The sequence below is a fragment of the Pinus tabuliformis genome, chromosome 5_2 (genome assembly GCF_031772625.1).
Source record: "Pinus tabuliformis cultivar Carrire ecotype Pingquan chromosome 5_2, CPIR1, whole genome shotgun sequence".
In the NCBI taxonomy this organism is placed as follows: Eukaryota; Viridiplantae; Streptophyta; class Pinopsida; order Pinales; family Pinaceae; genus Pinus; species Pinus tabuliformis.
Window position 1 is genome coordinate 276,049,949 of NC_142306.1, and position 22,757 is coordinate 276,072,705.

The 22,757-nt window shown below is 36.7% G+C and overlaps 1 protein-coding gene across 1 annotated transcript; it reads right to left on the reverse strand.

The window, feature by feature from the left end:
• Nucleotides 1-17,776: 17,776 nt before the first annotated feature.
• Nucleotides 17,777-22,757, reverse strand: LOC149158586 (GDSL esterase/lipase 6-like). Its single transcript, XM_089437774.1, has 5 exons — nucleotides 22,133-22,757; nucleotides 21,913-22,031; nucleotides 18,727-18,957; nucleotides 18,335-18,626; nucleotides 17,777-18,232 (listed from the first exon to the last, which is right to left on the reverse strand). The coding sequence occupies exons 1-5, from the start codon at nucleotides 22,407-22,409 to the stop codon at nucleotides 17,919-17,921; spliced, it is 1,233 nt and encodes a 410-aa protein (XP_089293900.1). The 5' UTR covers nucleotides 22,410-22,757; the 3' UTR covers nucleotides 17,777-17,918.

A 22,757-nucleotide genomic window follows, 5' to 3' on the forward strand; every position in this document is an offset into this window, starting at 1 on the left:
AACACAAAACAAATTTTAAATTACAAAAATTTAGCCAGTCAATCATTTAAGGTAGTATGGAGAGTTATTTATTTAATAAAAGGTTATTTCCTTGAACTGTGAAATTCTTGTAAAAGGAAGACATAAAATATATAATTAAAAATATTAAAATGGTATATTTTATATAAATTAATTTATTAAAAAATATATTTTAATATAAATAAAATTTTATAAAATTAAATATTATAGAATTTTTTTTTTTAAATTATAAAGTTTATAATAATGAAAACTATCTTTACTTTGAAACAACTAAAATTAATTAAATAGTAGTTCATATAGGTAAATGTCCATATACATCTTTTGTTTTAAAGAAATAGTTTACTTTATTTAAAAATGATATTAAGACAGTGTGAAAATTATCATTATGTAAAAAAAACTGAAGTATTTAATTTTTATTTTTTAAATGGATTTATTGGAATTAAAATTTTGATTTAGATAATTTATATAATTTAAATCATTTGTAATTTAATTAATAAAAAATTACTAATAAAAAAAAAAATTATATGGAAGTATGGAAGTTATGAAGGAGCAACTTATCCATTAATTAAGTATGGAAGTTATGAAGGAGCAACTTATCCATTTCAAGTATGAAAGTTATGAAGGAGCAACTTATCCATTCCAAGGAGTAATTAAGCAATCATGAGAAATTGAGCAACTCATATTGAGTTAAATATGTGTTTAAATGATAAGTGAATGTGATATCTCATACATGGTTGGTTTCAAAAAGGATATGACATCATGGAACTATAAACAAGTTTCAGTATAAGCCTGCATAGGAGGACCATTCTCATTAAAGGAAACTTCAATGAAAGAGAGTTTATTGATAGGGGGAGATACACATATTATGTAGCATATTCTCACGGGCAGAATTATTTCACAACAAAATAAGTCCATACAAAAATACAAGAACATTTCTTAATCATTGATGAGAAGCTATGATTAGTAGCACCCTCTTTTATTGATGTCAAAGGGAGAGAGAGAGAAGACGTTTGAAAAAAAAATGTTGATATAGAAGGAGAGAAACAAATTATTTAAAAATACCGTAGAGAGTAGTGTTTGGTTTAGTAGCAACTTGATAGGGGGAGTTTAGGTTATTACTGTTAAGGACCCTTAATGTCTCATGTTGTTGCCATCAATACAAAGGGGGATATTATTCGACATAATATTGTCATTTATGATAACCTATGTCATTTATGTCAAAGGGTAAGGCAAATGAAGCTATTAATTTCATGGTTGGATAGTCTTGTCAAAGATAAGTTTGATAAGGTCACATTAAATGGTGTGAAAGTGGCTAAAATTTTAATGATGTTTTTTGAAGTTGCATTGTTTAAATGAAGCTATGGCTGGCATGGTTAGGTAATACTCTCACATACCTTTTTAATGGTATAGCACACTTGGTAAAATTCCTCCCGGATGAGAAGTTATGCCAGTTTTAAGTTGACACCGAGAATGAGGGAAAAAACACCAACTTTTTGAAAATTTAAGAATCTTCAGATCAATATATGATCATGTGGTGTAATCTAGAGAATATGGCACAGAAAATTTCACACTAATTAACAATTTAATATTCGTGCCTTTGAGGGTTGATCTAACCATTGAAGAATTCATGAATTATGGATTGTGTGATGACATGCACATGCCTTCTCCCTATCACTTTCCCTCCACTAAGTTGGTCCAATCAGCACATGATATATGGTAGTCTCTAAAGGATGCCAAGTAGCCCCTCAGTAGCAGACATTGCAATGTTACTAGAAACACACATGCCATGACAAGATTGGTTGAGTACCCTAATGACACGTGGTGGCAAGAGATTTAGTGTGCATTATGATGTTGCATTTGGCATGTCGCATGTTGACTATGTCTTTTTGTTGGTCAATTATATGGATTCTTAGTGATGCATGGCCCATACAAGGAATTACATGTGTTAAGGGTGATTTCATGATGATGTTAGCATCTTTTTGTCTATGGACCCCAGGACTGGGTCACATGGCAAGGGCACATGAAGCTTCCTTAATTTGTGTGAGCCCCCAAATTTCAAATTCATGTCAGCTACAAACTTTAAATTCACATTTGCCTTGATCAATTTCATTCCCTCTCACACTTATATATATAAGTGTGGTAAATTTGATTCAGGGTTGTTCTTGCTCAACACAATATATGTTTGGTTCAGAGACATCAAGAGTTGGATTGGTAGCTTCGTTGCATATTCAGCTGTGGATGGTATCTTTATTTTGGCATATTAGATCATTACTATTGTTCGAAGGCATGGGTAATGTGTTGTTTGACCTAGTTCATGATCATTGTTGTGTGTGCAGGTTGTGAGTTCTATTGTAGTGTTTGGCTAGAGGGCATAGGCCATGAACTCTATTGTTGTGTATTGGCCTAGGAAATGAACATTGTTATGTTGTTTAACCCGAAGGTGTAGTTCATGAGCTATATTATGGTGTGTTGGCTTAGGTCATGAACTTATTTTTTGTGTATTGCCTTAGGTCATTAACTGTATTGTGGTGTATTGGTGTATCTCGTAAACTTTACTATTGTTTGTTTACTCAGGTCATCAGCTCTATTACGTTGTATTATTTGATTCGAGGGTTCAAGTCATGAGATATGTTGTTGTGTATTGGCTCAGGTTGTGAGCTTTGTTGTGTTGTATTGTGTGGCTTAAGGGTGCAGGTCGTGAACTCTGTTGTGTAGACTGGCCTAGGTAATGACCTCTATTGTATTGATTGACATGAATGCACAAGTTGTGAGGTATGTCCTATTGATTGGCGAGAAGGTGCAGGTTGTGAGAACGAAAGGAACATGTTTTTTATGACCAAAAAATTGATCATCTAGCTTAATTTACTAGATAGATCAAAGTACACCATGTAAAGCCAATTTTACCATAGTAAAATTGCTTTCACTGTGAGAAATTACTTAATAAGCCACCTTTGTTAAGTAATTTATAGTTAAACACATGAAGAATAATTAAATAAATCACTAATTTTTTTATTTTCTTCGAGGAATAATTAATTAAACCATTTTCCAATTATTATTCCTTGTCATATTTGACCCAATCATGAAAAATAAATAGATAAATCATTATTTTTCTTAATTTTCTTTAATAATAATTAATTAATCACTAATTAATTATTATTCTTTGTCAAATTTGACAAAATCTTTTAGGAATAATTAAATAAATCCTTATTTATTTATTATTCCTTAACTAATTCCTTGAGATTATAAATAAATAATTTATTTATTTATTATTTCCAAATAAAAGTTTAAATACTTTTTCCCTCCTAAACAAATATAATAAAATATTCCACGTGGTTATTACAAGAATGCGATCAATAATATTTTATTATTGCTCATTATTCAAGGATAACTAATTATTTTGTTATAAATAGAAGGTTTTCCATTCATTATTCACTTTTGATTATTTTCATTGTTGCAGTCACTATTGTAGCTTTGATTATTTTCATTGTCACACACACTTATTTGCTGGGTTTATACATTATAGAAGAGAGAGACTCTACACACGCTAAAGACATTTGAGAATAGCCAAGAACCCATCCCATAGAGGGGGACTGGTAACATTTATTTGTTCCCTTCACATGTGTTATAATAAAATTATTCTTTGTATATCTGGTTTCCATTGGTTGATTGGAGTTATTACTCTTTCTTTTTGTTGTTTAACTATGATTGTAACATAGATCCAGACTTTGACAGATTTTGTTTCTATCAGTTGTTGCAGATCTACAATGTTTAGCAACCATTTATATTGTTGAGATTGTTTGTCATCCACAATCTTAAGTGGGTTCTTTTCCTACATCTTTGAGAAGAAAACACTACAACAAAATTGGTGACTCTGCTGGGTTTATACTTCAGATCCATAAACCTAGGTGACCTTCAGTTTTTAGCATAGGGTTTCTTCCTTTTTCAATTCTCTTAATGTTTCATATTTTTTAAACCCTAGATCTGTTAAGTTTATGACTTCCGTAAGCTTTCTGGTCGTTTCCACAAGTCACAGGAACCATCTGGTAGAAAGGCGGCATTTTTTCTGAGAATTGCCATTCGGGATCCACAAAGCAGAAATCACAGGCCAAAAAGTGCAATCTGGAGGCCAGAGTGCACTTATCAACCCAAAACGTACGATCCCACTTGAAGAATAGGTCAGTATCTTTGATTTTTGGGTTGTAGGTGATCCGGATTTAAAAAAAAACACAATAAAATACAGAGATAACCATATACACAAAGATGCAGCGGAAATAATACTTCATTTCATTAATGGAAAATACTGAAATATGCTTACAAACAGTAATGGAAAGAAACCAGCTAGGGCGATGGTAGCTTATCTCTGAGAAGAGATGTGGCGGCTACATGCCTCTAAACTGTTCTGAACTGTGTTACAATGAGGCTCGAAGGCCTATTTATTGTTGAAAAACAATGGAAAACCCTTCACATCCCGAAACCTAACCTAGAAGATGAAACACCAAATTGTGGGCCTCGTTTGGGTAAATTGGTACATCAATTTCCTGGGGTCGTAACTTTGGCATACGATCTCTGTTTGACGCGTACGATAGCTCGTTAGAAAGATCTATCCAAGTACTACCACTTTGAGAGGCAACATCGGTCCACGGACCCATGTTGCCCCAAATTCCCAAAAAAACGTCATTTAGGGCCTCAAAATGGCTCCAGAAGTTCAGGACCCGAAAAACTGCTAAAAATAGTAAACTGTGCTACAATTTAGGAAACTAAAAAATCTGAAAGAAACAGTTGTGGGGGTCCAAATGGGATAGGTGGGTGGCATCCACCTGGATCATTCCTCCCCCCTTAGGAAGCAATGGTCCCCATTGCATTGAGTTCCTCCATCTGCTGAACTTGTCCTGCAATCTCTGATGTGTCCAGTAATGGTGGGAAGCATGGTTGACAATGGTCCATATTAAACACTTGGTGCAGGCAGAGGGATGGAGGAATGTTTTGCTCCAAAGCATTGTTCCCCATAGCCTTGGTACTGCTGTAAGGACCATGTCGGAGTGGTCTGAGCTTCTGATGGGTTCTGGTAAGGCGTTCTTTCTGTCGATGCGACCAGACTTTGTTGCCCACCTGAAACTTGTGTGGTACCCATGTGGGTGACGAGAAGTTGTTCCTGTGCTTTGTCATGACCGTATCCCTTTGCTGCTGCTGCTGCATGGAGGAACCCTTTGCAGGGGTCATGGATGTAGCAACGATCTTCCCCTTATTTTGGGAGTGAGCCAGACAGATGAATTTCCTGGTCTGTGAGATGAGCTTGCTGCCTTTCTTAGCAGTGATCAAAGAGGTGGCAGTAGGTGGGGCTACCTCCGGTATCCTGTATAATGAATCACCCAAAGAAATAATAACAGCGCGAGGCCTTGACTCATACACAGCATGTCGCCTCCACAAGTATGGCTAGCCTAATAGTACATCACAAACATCCAGAGGTGTAACATCACACAATACCTCGTCTGTGAAGGGCTTGATGCTGCAGGGAAGGCGGCACTGCTGGCGAACTTTTAGATCTCGTCCTTCGTGAAGCCACCCGATACTGTACGGTTGCGGGTGCAGTGTAGTCGGTAGGCCCAACCGCTTCACGACCTCTGCTGAAATGAGGTTCTTTTGGCTGCCACTATTGACAATGAATTCCAGCGGCGAACCCTTCACCCACATCTGTGAGTGGAAAAGACGCTCCCCTTCCTCTGGATTTTCGGGCTCATCTTTCTGGATCTTGGCAGTGGCAACAATGGCGCTGGGATCTGCATCAATGATTTTCTTCCCTTTGCCGTTCCCCTTGTCGAGTTCTGGCTCAGGGTCGGAACATGCATCTGATTCAGAAGCCTTCAACTCAGCCACCAACGACTGCTTGGTCTGACACTCACTTGTGTTATGAGTGGGACTCTTGTGGAACTCACACCACTTCCCTGTGTCTTTCTTCGACTTCATGGTATTGTTCTTTTCTTGCGGCTTCGACGAGTTGTCTTACATCACCCCGCCTTGGCTTTGTCCTTTGGGCTTCGGATTTGCAGATCCAAAGTCTCGCTTCTTCTGTTTGAACTTTTGTTCGATTTTGACAGCGTATCGGTATGCTGTGCCGAGTGAGGAGATGTTCAAGAACCCCATCTCTTCTTCGATGTATCTATGTAGGCAGCCGCAGTATTTGAGTACCAGATGCAGCTCAGAATCTTTGATACCCAAATGTGTGCGAAGGGTATGAAAAATGTTTGTGAACTCCGGCACATCTTGGTATCGTCCCTGTCGCAGTGTGGTCCATTTGATGTATTTGTCCTCATAGCTTCTGACAGGGTAGTACTGCTCCTTGATGGCATCCCGGAAGTCATTCCAAGTGGGTGCGGCTGAAAATAGTGAGCCTGTACTTTCATCCTTCTGCTCGCAGTAGGTTTCCCACCAGTCCTTGACGTGGGGGGCTGCTTTGAGAAGAGCGAAAACAATTTTTTCCCGATTTGAAAATTCATGAACAGAAAAATACCCATCTAGCAGATTTGACCATTTATCTACGGCATCTGCGTCTATTTGACCCTCGAAGATGGGGATTTTAAAATTAACTTGTACCTTAAATGGCGTGGCATTTCCAGAGTCGTTGTTGGAAGTCGATGCATCGCCTCTGGGTAGCTGCTGAAGGATCTGCGCAAAGCTATCCATCATCGCGTTCCTTTGCCGCTTGAGCGCTTCTTCGGGCAAGATTTTGATATGATCTCCTGCCCCCTCGTCTTTCTTCTCATCCGCCATGGGAGGTCGTCAGGATTTGCGACGCTGGTCTTGCAAAGGTTCGACTAGTTCAAGCCCTAACTCCTTATATCCCGACCTCGTTGGGGACATGCAAAGAAAAACAGAGAAAAAGCAGACCGCTCTGATACCACTGATCCGGATTTAAACAGGAACGCAATAAAATACATAGATAACCATATACACAAATATGCAGCGGAAATAATACTTCATTTCATTAATGGAAAATATTGAAATATGCTTACAAACAGTAATGGAAAGAAACCAGCTAGGGCGATGGTAGCTTATCTCTGAGAAGAGATGTGGCGGCTACATGCCTTTGAACTGTTCTGAACTGTGTTACAATGAGGCTCGAAGGCCTATTTATTGTTGAGAAACAATGGAAAACCCTTCATATCCCAAAACCTAACCCTAGAAGATGAAACGCCAAATTGTGGGCCTCGTTTGGGTAAATTGGTACATCAATTTCCCGTGGTCGTAACTTTGGCATACGATCTCTGTTTGACGCGTATGATAGCTCGTTAGAAAGATCCATCCGAGTACTACCACTTTGGGAGGCAACGACCCATGTTGCCCCAGGTTCCCAAATAAACGTCGTTTAGGGCCTCAAAACGGCTCCATAAGTTCAGGACCCAAAAAACTGCTAAAAATAGTAAATTGTGCTACAATTTAAGAAACTGAAAAAGCTGAAAGAGACAGTTGTGGGGGTCCAAATGGGATAGGTGGGTGGCATCCACCTGGATCAATAGGGTTTTTCTCAAATCTGTTTATGGGTTTTGTAGAGAGTTGTCTACTGGGTTGTCTAACCTTTGTCTCATCCTGCTTAGGCCTTGATCTACTTTGATTAACTCATTGAATTCGAATTTAGGCCCCACTAGGGATTCTAGTACGCTTCCACCTTTATAAGAGTAGTTTAGTTGAGTGAGTACTCTGAGTTTCTACAGTGCTTTCAACCACATTTTCCAGATATGCACCCATCATTTTTAGATCTATAAAGATATGTTGTCACCATACATAGTTTCATATTACAACTTGTTTGGTCATTGGCCTTAGGGTTCCATCAGTTTCCCTAGGTGTTTCACCCATCTTCCTATCTTTTTACAGCAATCTTCCCTCGTGGTTTTTTGTTGTTGTTTCCCCACTTTCTAGCACCTTAGTATCACTTGATCTGAGTCACACCCACATTGATATCTCTTAACCGTTTTAGTGTATTTTCCATCAATTTAGCCACCAACCAACACAATGTTTGCAAATCCAGTTTGGCTGGGGTTTAGTTAATTGTTTTGTTGTTAATTTTAGTTTATTTTCAGCAAGCTTTTTTCTTTTTTACAAACACAATCTAGGCTTAATCAATAAATAAACTTTCACACACAAGCATACCTTAAGTGAAGGGTGCTTGGTTTACACCACCAAGCCAAGACTCAACATAATAAATTTATCTCCCTTCATTGAGACAAAGGCATATTGTTGATCTCCCTTCACCATTTTCGTGTCACGTGTGCCTTACAACCATTATGCCACTGAGGCATTTATCATGGAGACTATTAGGCCTTCACCCCCAGTTTTCACTCGGGTATATTACCCCTCCCCGTTGGGTTCAAGTTCATAGCCCCCCGAGTCCCCATACCGACTCTTCTGCTGGTCCTTTTGATTCCTCATCTGATTCCGAACCTCATTCACTGCATATCATCACCATGTCTCGAGCAACAGCTAGTGCAGCAACCCAACCTGGTGTTGGCTCTGCTTCTATCTTAGTGGCCACATGAAGCAAAACAATCTCAAGATCCATTCCAGTGGCCCCCATGCTCCCCTTTATGGCTCGGTTAAGTCTACCATATTTTAACCAGTTGATAAATGACCCCATACACCATGATCTAGGTTGTCCTTCTATGCCAACTAATATTCTCTCAAACATCCCAAAGTTTTAGGGTAATGTTGGAGAGGATCCTACCAACCATGGTCGATCCTTCCACATGTGGTGTTCATCCAACTCCATTACCATTGAATCCATTCATCTTCGGCTATTCCAACGCATGCTCACTAGAGATGCTGCAAAATGGTATGTAGACCAACCCACCGAATCTCATTCTATTTTCGCGACGCTTGCTAAAGAATTCCTCTCATATTTCTAGTTACCTCTCTGCTACAACACTGGTATGGAGATATTGACCTCATTCTGTCAGTCCTCTGCCACTCGCCTTTCCGACCATTTTCAAGAGTGGTGTCGAAGGAGGAGCACATGTTGTGCCCAACCTTTTGAGGACTGTGTCTATCTAGATTAGTTTCTTAGGAGCCTTTTATCACCCATTGGAAAATATGTCGGTCACATTTTTCTTACACTGAGGAGGAAGCTCTTCAAACCACTCTAAGATATGACCTGATTTATGCACAATCTGGTTAGGTCTATACTATCATTCCAGACCTCCCTCATCCTGGAAGTTCCAATGCACTATGGGCGTCTCACACCATTGACGGTATTATAGGAACCCTTTCACACCCTTCGCCATATACTTAGAAAATTTATGGCTATCCACAGGGGGCACTAGTTCCTCCAATACTTATGCCCCTCCTGCTAGCAACATGTTTCCAGGGCCCCAACCTGTCTACCGAACTGTTACTCCTTCTTATGCATAGTCGAGCACTCCAGCTCCTCAAGCATTAGTGTTGCATCCTCAGTCCCAGCAGGCACTGCCCCCTTAGGGTCAAGTGTTTGTGCAGTAGACTGTGACCAATCCCAAAAATTTCAAGAAAAAAATAAGGGGAAAGGTTACAAGGGTAAACAGGGTAATCAAGGGAATTAACCTAGTGAACCCCAGGGGAACTAGCCTAACACTAGCAACCGGCAATACGGTAGCCAACCCAGGAAGAACAAGGCTATTGATACGAATAAGCCTTGTGCATGTTGTGGTGTACATGGCAATTATACATATGAGTGTCATCTCTTAGCCCAGATGTGTCAAATGTGGGAAGCACAAAATGATGAATTCTAATGAGGTCAATAGCTCTATTACTAACTTACAAGTCAGTCGCGTCAATATGACAAACCTTCGAATTCATCCACCACTGAGTCTAAAACCAAAGCATCTGTTGAGCCTATTATGACACCAAATGGTCCATTACAGATCCATCAACCTAAAATTGAGGCCATTTTGAAGATCCCCAATGGACCATTACACCATAATGCGACTTCTAACCGAACTTCCCATATATACAATATAGTAAACGACTTAGCGCAATCACCTGCCACCATGTGGACATTGGAAGTACTCGAGTCGTGCCCATATAAAAATAAAGCTCTACTAACTTCTTTAGGCGTAGTAGATCCTTTTAACGATCATTTGGTTGTCTTCCCAGTTGAGACATCACAACATCCCCCATTTCCTTCATCTGTTGCTTTCTAGATACTAGTTAGAGTTTGTAATGCCATCATCTCCCGATTCATTATTGATGAAGGTGCATCCACCTATGTGATGTCTACTACCATTTGGAAACAACTCAAATCACCTGAGTTGTCCCCCTCAACCATCACTTTGCATGCTTGGGAAGGATATTCCTCCCAGCCTCTTGGCATGTACCATAATTGTCTAGTGACACTTGCAGGCAAGACTGTCCATGTCGACATTGAAGTCATTGATGCCCCTCTAGATTACAACATTATCTTAGGTCATAGTTACACATATGCCATGTAAGCCGTTGCATCTGCGGTTTTCCACAAGATGTGCTTCCCCCATGAAGGGAAGATCGTTACAATTGATCAATTGACTTATTGTGAGCCGACATTCATGACCTCTCCCAAGTTCATTATCTCGTCAATGTCAGATAAGTAGTCTTCAACCCCTCTTACCAGTATTTCACTTGGAGTCTATAAAAATTCATCATTGTTGGGTGCTTTCCCTAGTCCTCCCTCCCATCTCAGAGCCTAACCCTATAAATATTTGCATGTGACAAGCATCACGGTCTGCCCTTAAATAGTCTGGTACATCCGATCAACAGGCAACTCCTTAGCACCCTATTGTTTCCATCCTAGTTGATCCCTCTAGATCCACCCACTAGGACCTCCTTCGTTTGTGGGTGCCTCTCCTATGTTTCCACTAGGAATTGTTCCTACAAGTCTCAACCATCTAGGAGCTATTCCACTGGGGCATTAGCCAGAAGGCCATATACCTTTCTTATTTCCCCTTCCAGGAGTATTTTCTGTCCCTGTCATGGCTTCGCTGGTCCTTCCTAACATGACTTTGGGGATCCCAGTATGGTACATAGACCCCCCTGCAAGCATTCAACCTTTTCAGGTAAGATCTTATCATGCTTTGACCCTGGTTCAACCGGTCCCTACGACACTTGTCACTGCTTCAGTTCCATCACAACCTCAACAAGAACCAATTCCTATTGCAAAAGCATCTAGATAGGGGGGAAAAGATAAGAATAAAGAACCTAAGGACAAGGCTCCCCAAGCTCCTCCAGCCCTTAAGGCCCCAAAGTCATCACCTCCATGTGCTTTGTGTAAATTTGTTGGCCACACCACCAATAATTGTCTCGAGCTTCCTCAACTCAAACCTTTGGTTCATGAAATGTTCCCTGAATCAAATATCCATGAAGTTCATGTTAACTTACTGGGACCACCTAAGAAATTCAAAACATTGCGCACAAATCACCCTTGTACCTTGTGTGATAATCATGGTCACTATTCCCATTGTTTCCCTTGTCTCGATGAATTTCATGACTGCCTTGAAGCGCTTTGCGAATATGAGGCCAGCTATAGTGGATCGTCTACTCCTCTACCCATGGATTCTGGTACCACGAGTCAGCCAGAACAGGGGACTCTGGCCTACCATTGTGATCCCTCCCACCGATGTTGAGATGACAGACACCACAGGCCATATCCTTTACTTGTCATCATCCTTGAGTTCCTCACAGGCAAACCTTTTTGAGGTTTTTGTGCACTCTTCTATCAAGCCTCATTCGATAGAATCCTAGGTCTCAACATCCACAGATCCTCCATCTACCAGCTCGTCATCTACCATTCCAGGTGATGCGTATGTGAACTTTATTTCTTAGGTTGATGCACCAAGTAATGTCGCTGCATCATGTAGTCACTTTTCCTCCCATCCGCCAATCCTCCATTCCAGTAAGGAGACCATGGAAGCTATGTCTACCCCTGATAACCTTTCCACATAGGCAAGGGGGGATATTTCTTCGAGGATTATGAAGGCCATCTCCTTCCTAATTCTCCTAATGCACTCTACCTCATGAAATTTATCTCATAGCACATCCCTTTGATTTGCATGTCTTTATTTCTTCCATGAAATTAGGCAGATTGCATCATCTAATCCATTTTCTTTTGCACCGTCTCGATGGATCCATCATCCCCACCATATATCGGTCATGCCGATGGTGCGAGTTGCTTCTCCCGGAATCTAGCCTGTGCCATTTTTCCCCCTTTCATATGTTATTCCTTTCAAATGGCATGTGTATTGGATCTGCCACCAATAATCAGGCCGAATATGATGCACTGATAGGTTTCTTATTTGATGCCCCCACCCATTGCATCCTTCATCTTCATGTTCATTTAGATTCCTTACTACTTGCCCTACAATTGAATGGTGTGTATCATGTGCATAACCAAATGCTATTTAGAAAATATCTACAAGTTAAGTTGTTGGTATGTGAATTTGAAATTATTACTTTAAGTCATGTTCCTAGAGCCCAAGATAACTATGTAGATACCATTGCAAATAATATTCTAGATTGGAATTTATCACATGTATACCACATAAGACAACCATAAACACAACACATGGTGAATCATCATCATCATATAAAAAATTCATAACCATATTATGTATAACTATTTGGAGTCCCCCACTCTAAATAGATTTGGTACGCCCATAGCATACTAGGGGGGCACATAGGCCCCTACATCTCCTTTGGAGGATCTCGTGCCAAGTTAGGTCGAAATTCTTGAATATCTTTTTCGAGCACCCATAACACAATGTCGCTTCAAAAACTCCTCCTGCTAAGGGGCATCATTCGCACCTTTGCATACTAGATCAGTCCCATCCATCACATATGCTTGCGAGCAATATCCCATGCTGGGGGAATGATGGTTTTCCCCTGGCCATCTACCGAATTGATTAGCATAAGTCTTGGCCTAGATCCCACCGAATCTAGGTATGGTCAATTATCCTCCCATTTCTTGGATAGTTTGTCCTATCGACCTCTCCAGCGAGCCATATGCACATTGCATATTGTAGACGTTTAATACCTTATCTTCAAATATTTTACTCTATGTCAACATAGTCCCCATGTTTGACTTAGTGGGTGAGAATGATTATATACCTCCTATAGTAGTTCATTCTCGTTTTCCTCTACCCTTAATTCTTCACCAAGAACCATCATTCCAAGAAGCATTAAGGCCATCTTTAGACAAGTTTCTATATAGGCTTCATACATACAATACCATGGGTCATTACCATGCATATCTCAATACCATATATCTAATACAATGGGATTATCACATTATTTTTAACTACTTGTGGTCCCTTACATGATGCAGGTTAACCACTTTATTTATTAACTATGGCCCATCCCATTATTACATTATTCCCTTGGGTACCTCCCTGTGTACCCCATACTATGCCTCCTAGGTATACTACAGCTGTGGGATAAAGCATTGACTTGAAGAAGTTAGACCCTGAAAATAAGTTATTTGGAAAGGTCATTCTTAGGGATTTGTGTAGGGATGATGACATCATGTTCAAAGATGATGATTGATACGGTTTGAAGTCCAATTGACCAAGTGTGACAAAATGGCCAATAACAGATTTGCCCCTAAAGCATAAAGTTAGAAATGGTGGCTAATGACTAAAGTGATTTAGCTTGTGACAAGTTCAGATCAAGAACAACTAGTCACGATCATCATTTATTATATTACATTTTTGTCATGATATCTCTACAAGGGAGACATACCCATGCTCAACATATAAGCTAACATTACCTGTACAATGATGAAGGAGTTGTGTCCACTGATGACAAAGGGTGGACCCATGATTGGATGACTATTTGTATGATCATAGCTAACATGCTTGGTAATATTGCATTAATCCCAAAATCACAAACTAGATAGATGGAACTAGATTTGGGGTCTTCTATCTTGTTCACTCAATCATCTAATGTGTGAGTCTAACCATGTGAATAAAGGAGCTGAAGTTGAACATGGCAGACACCATATGATTATCAACCAATGGTGTAAGTTGTGAACAGACACAAGAGAAACCATTGATGATGTTAATTGCTCTCAAGATACAAAAATACAATCTGTATGCTCTAAATGAATGAGTTGAAGTCAAACACGATTCAAAATAATGTATTCTTATATCTATTGAAGCTCAACCTATAGAAGAACCAACTAATATGGAATTTGAGAGCACCACACTACCTAATTAGGTTACAACTTGCATGGCTGAAACCTAAAGAATGATTGAATAAATTGTTGAGGAACTGGCCATCTTTTATTACCATCCTTAGACTATTCAAGATGTAGACTATGATAGTAGTAATAAGAAACTAAGAGTGGAAAGATTAAAGGTTCAGACTAAAAGGGTCATTAATAAGCCAAAATTAGAAGTGGACATCTCTTAAGTAGGAGCTAATCGACAACTAAAGCTATACCAAATTACTAGTGAAGCTTTGGTGCACTCTGTTATACAACATGAGACAAAAAAGCTAAGACTCAAATAGAGAACAAATGAGCTTGAACAAGCACCCAATACAACGCCTTTTTTTATGATCCATTTGGCTATTGAGGCACTTGAGGTTGTGAAAACTAAACCAAACACACCCCATCGAATAATAAAATTGACACATCTTCTGACTAGAATAATCTCACTCAACGAATTCCATAGGACACAACAAATCCTCCCACACCCTAAAAGACTTAACCACATCAAAGTTGGTTGGTCTGCTAGAATCAAAATTTTAGAAAAGGTTGTTGTTGACTATTAAAATATTGATTAGAAAAGGACTAGCTCCTTTCTCAAGGCCATTAAAGTTGTCAAGGACCTATAGAGCCCAAATTAGACAACTTAACTCATTTCCTATAAACTAAAATTAAAAAATGGTTAGTTACATATAATGAAGACCTATTAGCTACAACTGCACAGTTGAAAGTAGATGCCAAAGATATCAAGGAGGAAATATTCAACTTACATGTCAAACATGACATAATGGTTCCTTCGACGAAGGAATATATCAAAGACTAGTTGAGGAAATCACTACAAGAAATCATTATTCTTCAATAGTTCATAAATAGTTAGATTAATGACATTCCTTTAGTCATATAAACGAGTTCTTTCTTCCACATTGAGGATGGGTCCTTCAAAATCATTTTCTTGAGTATCCAAATCCATTGAAGCAATTCCCCTCTTTCTTCCAAGTCTTTGGTAATATATCTTTATTGATTGTTTTTGTACATGATTTAAGTTGATCGTCAACTATAGTTCTTATTTTCTTTCAGGTACCTTAATATTTACTTGTCCACTTAAGCCCAATCCCAATCCCCTCAGGGGACGAATGCACTTACTTTTATAATATCAGGATTTTGAAGAGCACTTAGGTACTTGATTTTTTTTTAAATTTGAATTTGTAAAAAAAAAAATCTCTCACAAAGAGCTCCTTTTTCGAAAAGCCATTTATTTGTGATTCTGAGACTTATGTTAAATTTGTATGAATATCATGAATGTTTTTTTACACCCTTTATGAATCTAATAAATTCAAATATTTCATAACTCTATGAATATATAGACGATTATGGTTTTGTCTATGTCTATTGTCTTGATTCAATGATGCTTACCTCACAAATGATGAATAGAGTGAGTATGATCAATTAAACTTCATATATTTATTTCTGATAAGTGTTCTTGTTACTACAATTGTCCACCCATAGGGGCATGATATAAAAGTATATTATTTCTAAGGATATATTGAAAATCTAAGTGCATTGACACAGGAGCGTCACCTCTTAATAAATGTAGAGAGACATGTATTGGGGCCCTTGGAGGTTGTCTTTTTTCTTGACAGAAAAAAAGAAGATCAAGACATGACTTTCTTTGTATTATGTGAGTTATATGCAGATTTTCAATGCTTCAAAGTGCAATCATTTAAATGTCACAAGTGATTGAAATTACGGTGATAACAATTGTAATCAACATAAAGGAAGATTGATGATTTCGACAATGTTAACGCAAATAGATCCTCCCTCTCCAAAACATATCCCAATTCCATTGATGTAAATGCCATAAAGGGCGGAAGGAGTTACCCTTACCTCACACCAATATTATAATTGATATTAGTAAGCCATTATCACATTGTATTTTTAGAATAATCTTTTCTTAGAGCCATTGAAACTCAAGAGGTATACCAATTTGTCCATAACAAGTTTCCAATTCTTAAGTCTAGACACACTATGAAAGTCTTTCCTTCATTTTTATTATATTCCTCAAGTCATTAACTAATTTTTTCAAGAATTATGCCAAATAATTCTAAAATTGTTTTCTCATTGTTCTTTTATTATTGTTTTGAGGTTATTCACTATTATTTTATTTTTTTAAATTAAGCTAAACTATTCTAAAAGGGATACCTAGTAATAAAAATAAACCTTTGGTTAATAACATCTCTAATAATATCAAACCTCTAAAAAGTAGGTATAATCAAATGTACAAAGTACAAAAGTAACAATTTACATTATCTTGTTATAATCAAATGTACATAGGTAACACTATACATTATCTTGTTTCGATGATTATACTAGTAGAATTATTTAACTTTCCATTATATTAATTATTATTTTTGTGTCGATGTCTAAATGCTCCGAGGCTCCATGTAAAGGTAACACATACCTATATAACAATAACCAGTTTAGAATTTAATAATAAATAAAATATTTCCAACCTTAAAGTGTAGTTTAAAGTGGAGTTTAACGAGGAGGATGAGTTGGCTCGAAAGCTATAGAAATTCTGGTTATATTTAAAGAAAATCCGGCAAAATTTTTTGTAAATCCAAGTTATAGTTGTTAAACTTCAAAATTTTAGGTGTTCTAGACGTTTTTGATGGTGTTGAATCAATTTCCACCATCAAAAACACTATTCAAACACTGCCTCTACAAGATTTTTTGAAAAAAAATTCCCTGAATTCCAACCACTTTTAGCCATCCTGACAATTCCTCCACCTAATTAGACGAGTCCTTATTTTAAGTAAAATATTTTTATATCAATTTTTACATTAAAATAATAATTAAAAATAACCATTTTCTTCTTCCATTAGTAAGTGCTTTCTACTGGGAGCAAGGAAAGATAAGATGATGTGCAATTCACCACTAGCAAAATATATATCTACCGTGAGAGTTGTGTCATTTGGGAAGAGTGTTGCATTTCTTTACACTCCAAAACCAAATCATCTCTGCAATTCATAATATATCCCCATTATGAGAGTTGAGTTATGTGAGAAAAGTGTTGCATTCTGTTCAATTCTAAACCAAATCGTCTCTACAATTCATCAGCTGAATTAATACTGTTGGAAAGTGCCGAGTATTGCAATCCGTGATGGGTTTGGTGTTGAACAAATGTTTCTAGATTGAATGGCGAAATGGAAGATGAATCCCCACTCCAAATACGTTCAGCAAGAAGTTCATGAAATTTGTCAGTCCTGTGTGTTCATCCCAAAACAAGTACTCTTTTGGATGGATGGCTATACAAAAACACTATTCAAATACTGCCTCTACAAGATTTTTTGAAAAAAAATTCCCTAAATTCCAATCACGGACAATTCCTCCACCTAATTAGACTACTGGTAAAAAAAAATTTATATCAGCTTTTACATTAAAATAATAATTAAAAATAACCATTTTCTTCTTCCATTAGTAAGTGCTTTCTACTGCGAGCAAGGAAAGATAAGATGATGTGCAATTCACCACTAGCAAAATATATATCTACCGTGAGAGTTGTGTTATTTGAGAAGAAGTATTGCATTTTATTTACAATTCAAAACCAAATCATCTCTGCAATTCATAATATATGTCCATTATGAGAGTTGAGTTATGTGGGAAAAGTGTTGCATTCTGTTCAATTCTAAACCAAATCGTCCTACAATTCATCAGCTGAATTAACACTATCAGAAAGTGCCGAGTATTGCAATCCGAGATGGGTTTGCTGTTGAACAAGTGTTTCTAGATTGAATGGCGAAATGGAAGATGAATCCCCACTCCAAATACGTTCAGCAAGAAGTTCATGAAATTTGTCAGTCCTATGTGTTGCATCCCAAAACAAATATTTCTCTGGATGGCTACACACAAATTCCTTGTATCGCCCACGATATTCCTCCGGCACATCCTTTCCACAGTCCACTGCTGCATTGAAGGGCCCTGCTCCACAACAAGCTGAGTCTGTTTCCCAAAACCCTGCACTCGCACCACCATGACACATATAACCATTATTACACATCATATCTTATTTACCCTAGGTTTTCTATCGAGCAGCAATTAGCACACAGGAGGGCCTACCATGGGTCTTCCCGTCATGGATGACGTGGAGGAATAAAGGGAAAGAATGAACGACAAGGATGTTAGCATCTCCCATAACATCATTATCCTTTAGATTACGAATCATGTGCGCAAACCCATCATTAAATTCATTAACCAATTGATTCGCACTTTCCAAACATCCTGCACCACTGTAATTGTTGCCCTCATCACTACTCATCATCATCATCATAACAAGCCTAGCCGCTGGCGTGCATCCCAAAGGGAATATATCTCCTACAACGAAGTTCCTTGCACCGCTATGGTACAGATCCTACATCATCATCATTAACATTTTATTACACCAAATGTTTAAAGATATAACTCTGCTGAAAAAATGAGATATTGAAAAGTTTAGGAGGATTGGAGCATACAAGCAGATATTCTTTGTATGTGGTGAGCAGCAACTCCAGAAATGCACGAGCAGATATGGTGTTCTGGTAGGTTTGGTTCATGAGGTAAAAGGCAATGTCGTTGGCTCCAACTTGAATTGCGTATAACGACTTGGACAGCACGAAACTACCGCCCAGTTTCATGGTGGTTGCAGCGAGCGTGGCCGAGAGATTTTTGAATTGAGTTATTTGAACACTCATTGGGACTATATTCTGCATACGATCAAACAACACGATTTTTACATTGTCCTACCGTTACTATATTTTGCTTTATTTTTTAAGGTGAAGCAAATTTTAATTGTGTCTCAGCTGAAAACAAATTTATAAACAAAAGAAAGCTAATTGCTAACAATCCAATCCCGTCCAGTTCAAGATGTCTGTTAAATGGTTGTATTATCCGTATTGTCAATCCACCCAAATTTGATTCGGATATATTAGGTAAAAGAGGCACGCCAAAGAAAATAAAATAAAAGACTCCCAATTCAAAAACTGCACACAAAACAAATTTTAAATTACAAAAACTTAGACAGTCTAATCGGTAGTTCTCGTCAAGTTATTTATGAGATGCGTCAGAGCGAATTATTTAATGTACGAGACAGAGTTATTTGCTCATAATCATTTAAGGTAATAGGGAGAGTTATTTATTTAATAAAAGGTTATTTTCCTTGAACTGTGAAATTCTTGTAAAAGGAAGACATAAAATATATAATTAAAAATATTAAAAATTTATATTTTATATAAATTAATTTCTTAAAAATTATATTTTAATATAAATAAAATTTTATAAAATTAAATGTTATAGAATTTTATTTTTTTTAATTATAAAGCTTCTAATAATGAAAAATATCTGTACTTTGAAACAACAAAAATTAATTAAATAGTAGTTCATATAGGTAAATGTCCATATACATCTTTTGGTTTAAAAGAAATAGTTTACTTTATTTAAAAATGATAATAAGACAGTGTGAAAATTATCATTATGTAAAAAAAACTGAAGTATTCAATTTTTATTTTTTAAATGGATTTATTGGAATTAAAATTTTGATTTAGATAATTTATACCATTTAAATTATTTGTAATTTAGTTAATAAAATGTTACAAATTAAAAAATATATATATGTCTAGAGTTCAAAATTAAAATTAAAAACAAAACAAAACAATTTAAAAAATATTAAATCAAAATCACAAATAGAATAAAAAAAATATTATTACCATAATACATTAAAATTAATTTAAAATTTAAAATATTTTTTTTTTTTTTTTGTAAGCTTAGGTGGGACCTTCTCATTTTCGAGTTTTTACATGTCCGTTATTCACCCCATTTCCACGGAGGGTAGCACAAGAATCGAACCCAAGATCTCCGGTTCGGTGAGACTTCATTTCCACTGCCATTGCCACTTGAGCTACCCCATGCCGACAAAATTAAAATATTATCATTTATAAATATTTATTAAAAATAATAATAATAAATAAAACAAAAATTACTATTTTAAACCATTAATTATAATTAATATTATTTTTCATTAAAAAATTAATGAAATTAGATTCTTATTAAAAAGATCAATTTAAAATTTTTCCATCCTAATATATAATTTTTTTTATTTTTTTTAAATTTAATATAAAATAAATATTTTTCTAAATTAATTTTTTATTAGAAAATCAATTTAAAATTTTCCATCCTAATAACTTTTATTATTATTATTATTATTTTAAATTTAATTTAAAATAAGTATTTTTTTCAAAATATATTTTATTATTAATATATTCCTATTCTAAATATGGGAGGTCTTCGCAATGTTGATGCACATGATTAACCATCTAATTACCCTCTTCATAGTAGCGCGTTAATTTCCCCATATTGGTATTCGTGCAATTCTAAAAATTTTATGGCACGGATAAATAGCTACCACATGTGCCGTGTTGATTCTCGAAGTCAAAGGGATGAATCTACGGGAATACCTTATGTGAGAAGATTGGAATATATAAATAAATTTAATGTTGCTTTCATATTTATATGAATAGAATTTATAATTGATGTTTTATTCTAAGTATTTTTTAATCAAATTTCTAATACATCAAAAAGAATTTAAAATATAAAATAATAATAAAATATTACAAATTTATGCTTTAGGTAAATAAATAAAATAAATACCATGGAAAGAGGTAATCATGAAACCTGTGATTAGCATGGTAGCTTTTAATTCTTTGTTGAAGGTTTATTTTTATTTTTTATCCTATCCCTATTGGGATGAGCAGAAGCTGACTCGTTAACTAAGGTCTTTCTCTTCCTTTCATAGTTATTCCCGACATATACATATATATCAAAGGTCACTCTGTTCCTTTCATAGTTATTTTCGACATATACATATACATATATCAAAGGAAAAAACAAACTATGCCTACCACGGGTAAGCTTGATTCACCTTTCAAGATCACTATACTAAGTTGAGTTTTCATTATTGCGAAGGAAAAAACTCATAGATAAACTCATATTTGCGTAGACTGGTGGGCTACTGTCACCTACCTTTCATTCACGGTTATTCCTTTCAAAGATTTTTTTTATCGCAGAGGCCCGAACCAGCCGCTTTGACCATAAACATAAAGCAGAATGATGAAGATGAATATGCATAATGTCATAGTTATAACAAAGACGTAATAAAAATTCAAATGATCGAAGAGTTTCATATTAAATTAAACAAAACAAAAACATGTAATGACGACATTAGGTTTTATAATTATTTATGATAAAATAAATTATTTTAATACGTAGTAACACGCTAGTATGGGGGTAAACGTAAACCCGCCTCATGAAAATGGGAGCTAATTGTTTGTATATATATAACTTTTTCTAGAGATGTTAAAAGGGAGTTAAATTATATATATATATATATATATATATATATATATATATATATATTGAGAGATGTTAAAAGGAAAAACACATTTAAAGTTGTGGGTAAACAAACAAAGACGACCATCTTTAGGCGGTTCATAGCTTTCGGAGAAAATGTTGAGAGTAAAATTTACATAATTTTTCTCAGCAATCGCATGAATTTTCATGGTTCTGGATTTTAACCAGACATAGTCGTTCGCCATTTTATGATAATCGCGCCTTCAAACACAATCATTAAATAAAACGCGTAAATGAGAGAGATCCCGAAAACTGACCAGATTTTGACCTGTAGAGTCCAGCAATCCGCTTCCCCCTGACGCGAAATTAACACCCTCTGAGAAGTCTGCTCCTGGCTGTAGATACGGAGGCGGGAATTCCAGGTTCAGTCTAGTAGCTGACAAAACAATGAAAGTAGCATAATCCGTGAACGAGGGCTAATCAATTGTTCAATCATGCTCCAATCTTTTGCATAAGAAAACACATAATAATGGTTACCAATGAAGTCGAATACAGTTCGGCCATCGGTGAAGCGACCAGTGGGGCGGTGGAAAAATGTGTGACCATAAGGTGCAAAATCTGCTCGAGCGCTTGAATTGGGTATGTAGTTGTTGGTCCCTGCATCCGCAGCCGAATCCCCAAATACGAAGAGTGCAGGAACTGATTGTGTACCTCCCAACACAGAGCCAACTATAGAAGATACGGTCAGTAAAACACCTAAAACTAGGTTTGCATTGGAGGGATCCATACCCATTTCCACTTTCCTCAAACTCATCTCCCTCTGAAAAACAATAGTGCCTCGGGGTGTTATTTCACACGGAAATGATGGGTTAAATGCTATGTAACATATAACATACGTTTACGGATGATCTTCCACTGTTATTTTTGTAGAGTCCCAGGTCCCTATGTAACATATAACATACGTTTACGGATGATCTTCCATCTTCCACCTTCCACTGTTACGGATGATCTTCCATCTTCCACTCTTATTTTTGTAGAGTCCCAGGTCAAATTTGATTGGTATTTTTGAATGGAGTTAGGATTTTTCACAGTGTTCATGATTTTTGGTCTAAGTTTCGAGTCTGAAACTACACTCATCATCAGGACAAAAAGTGAGGAGAAA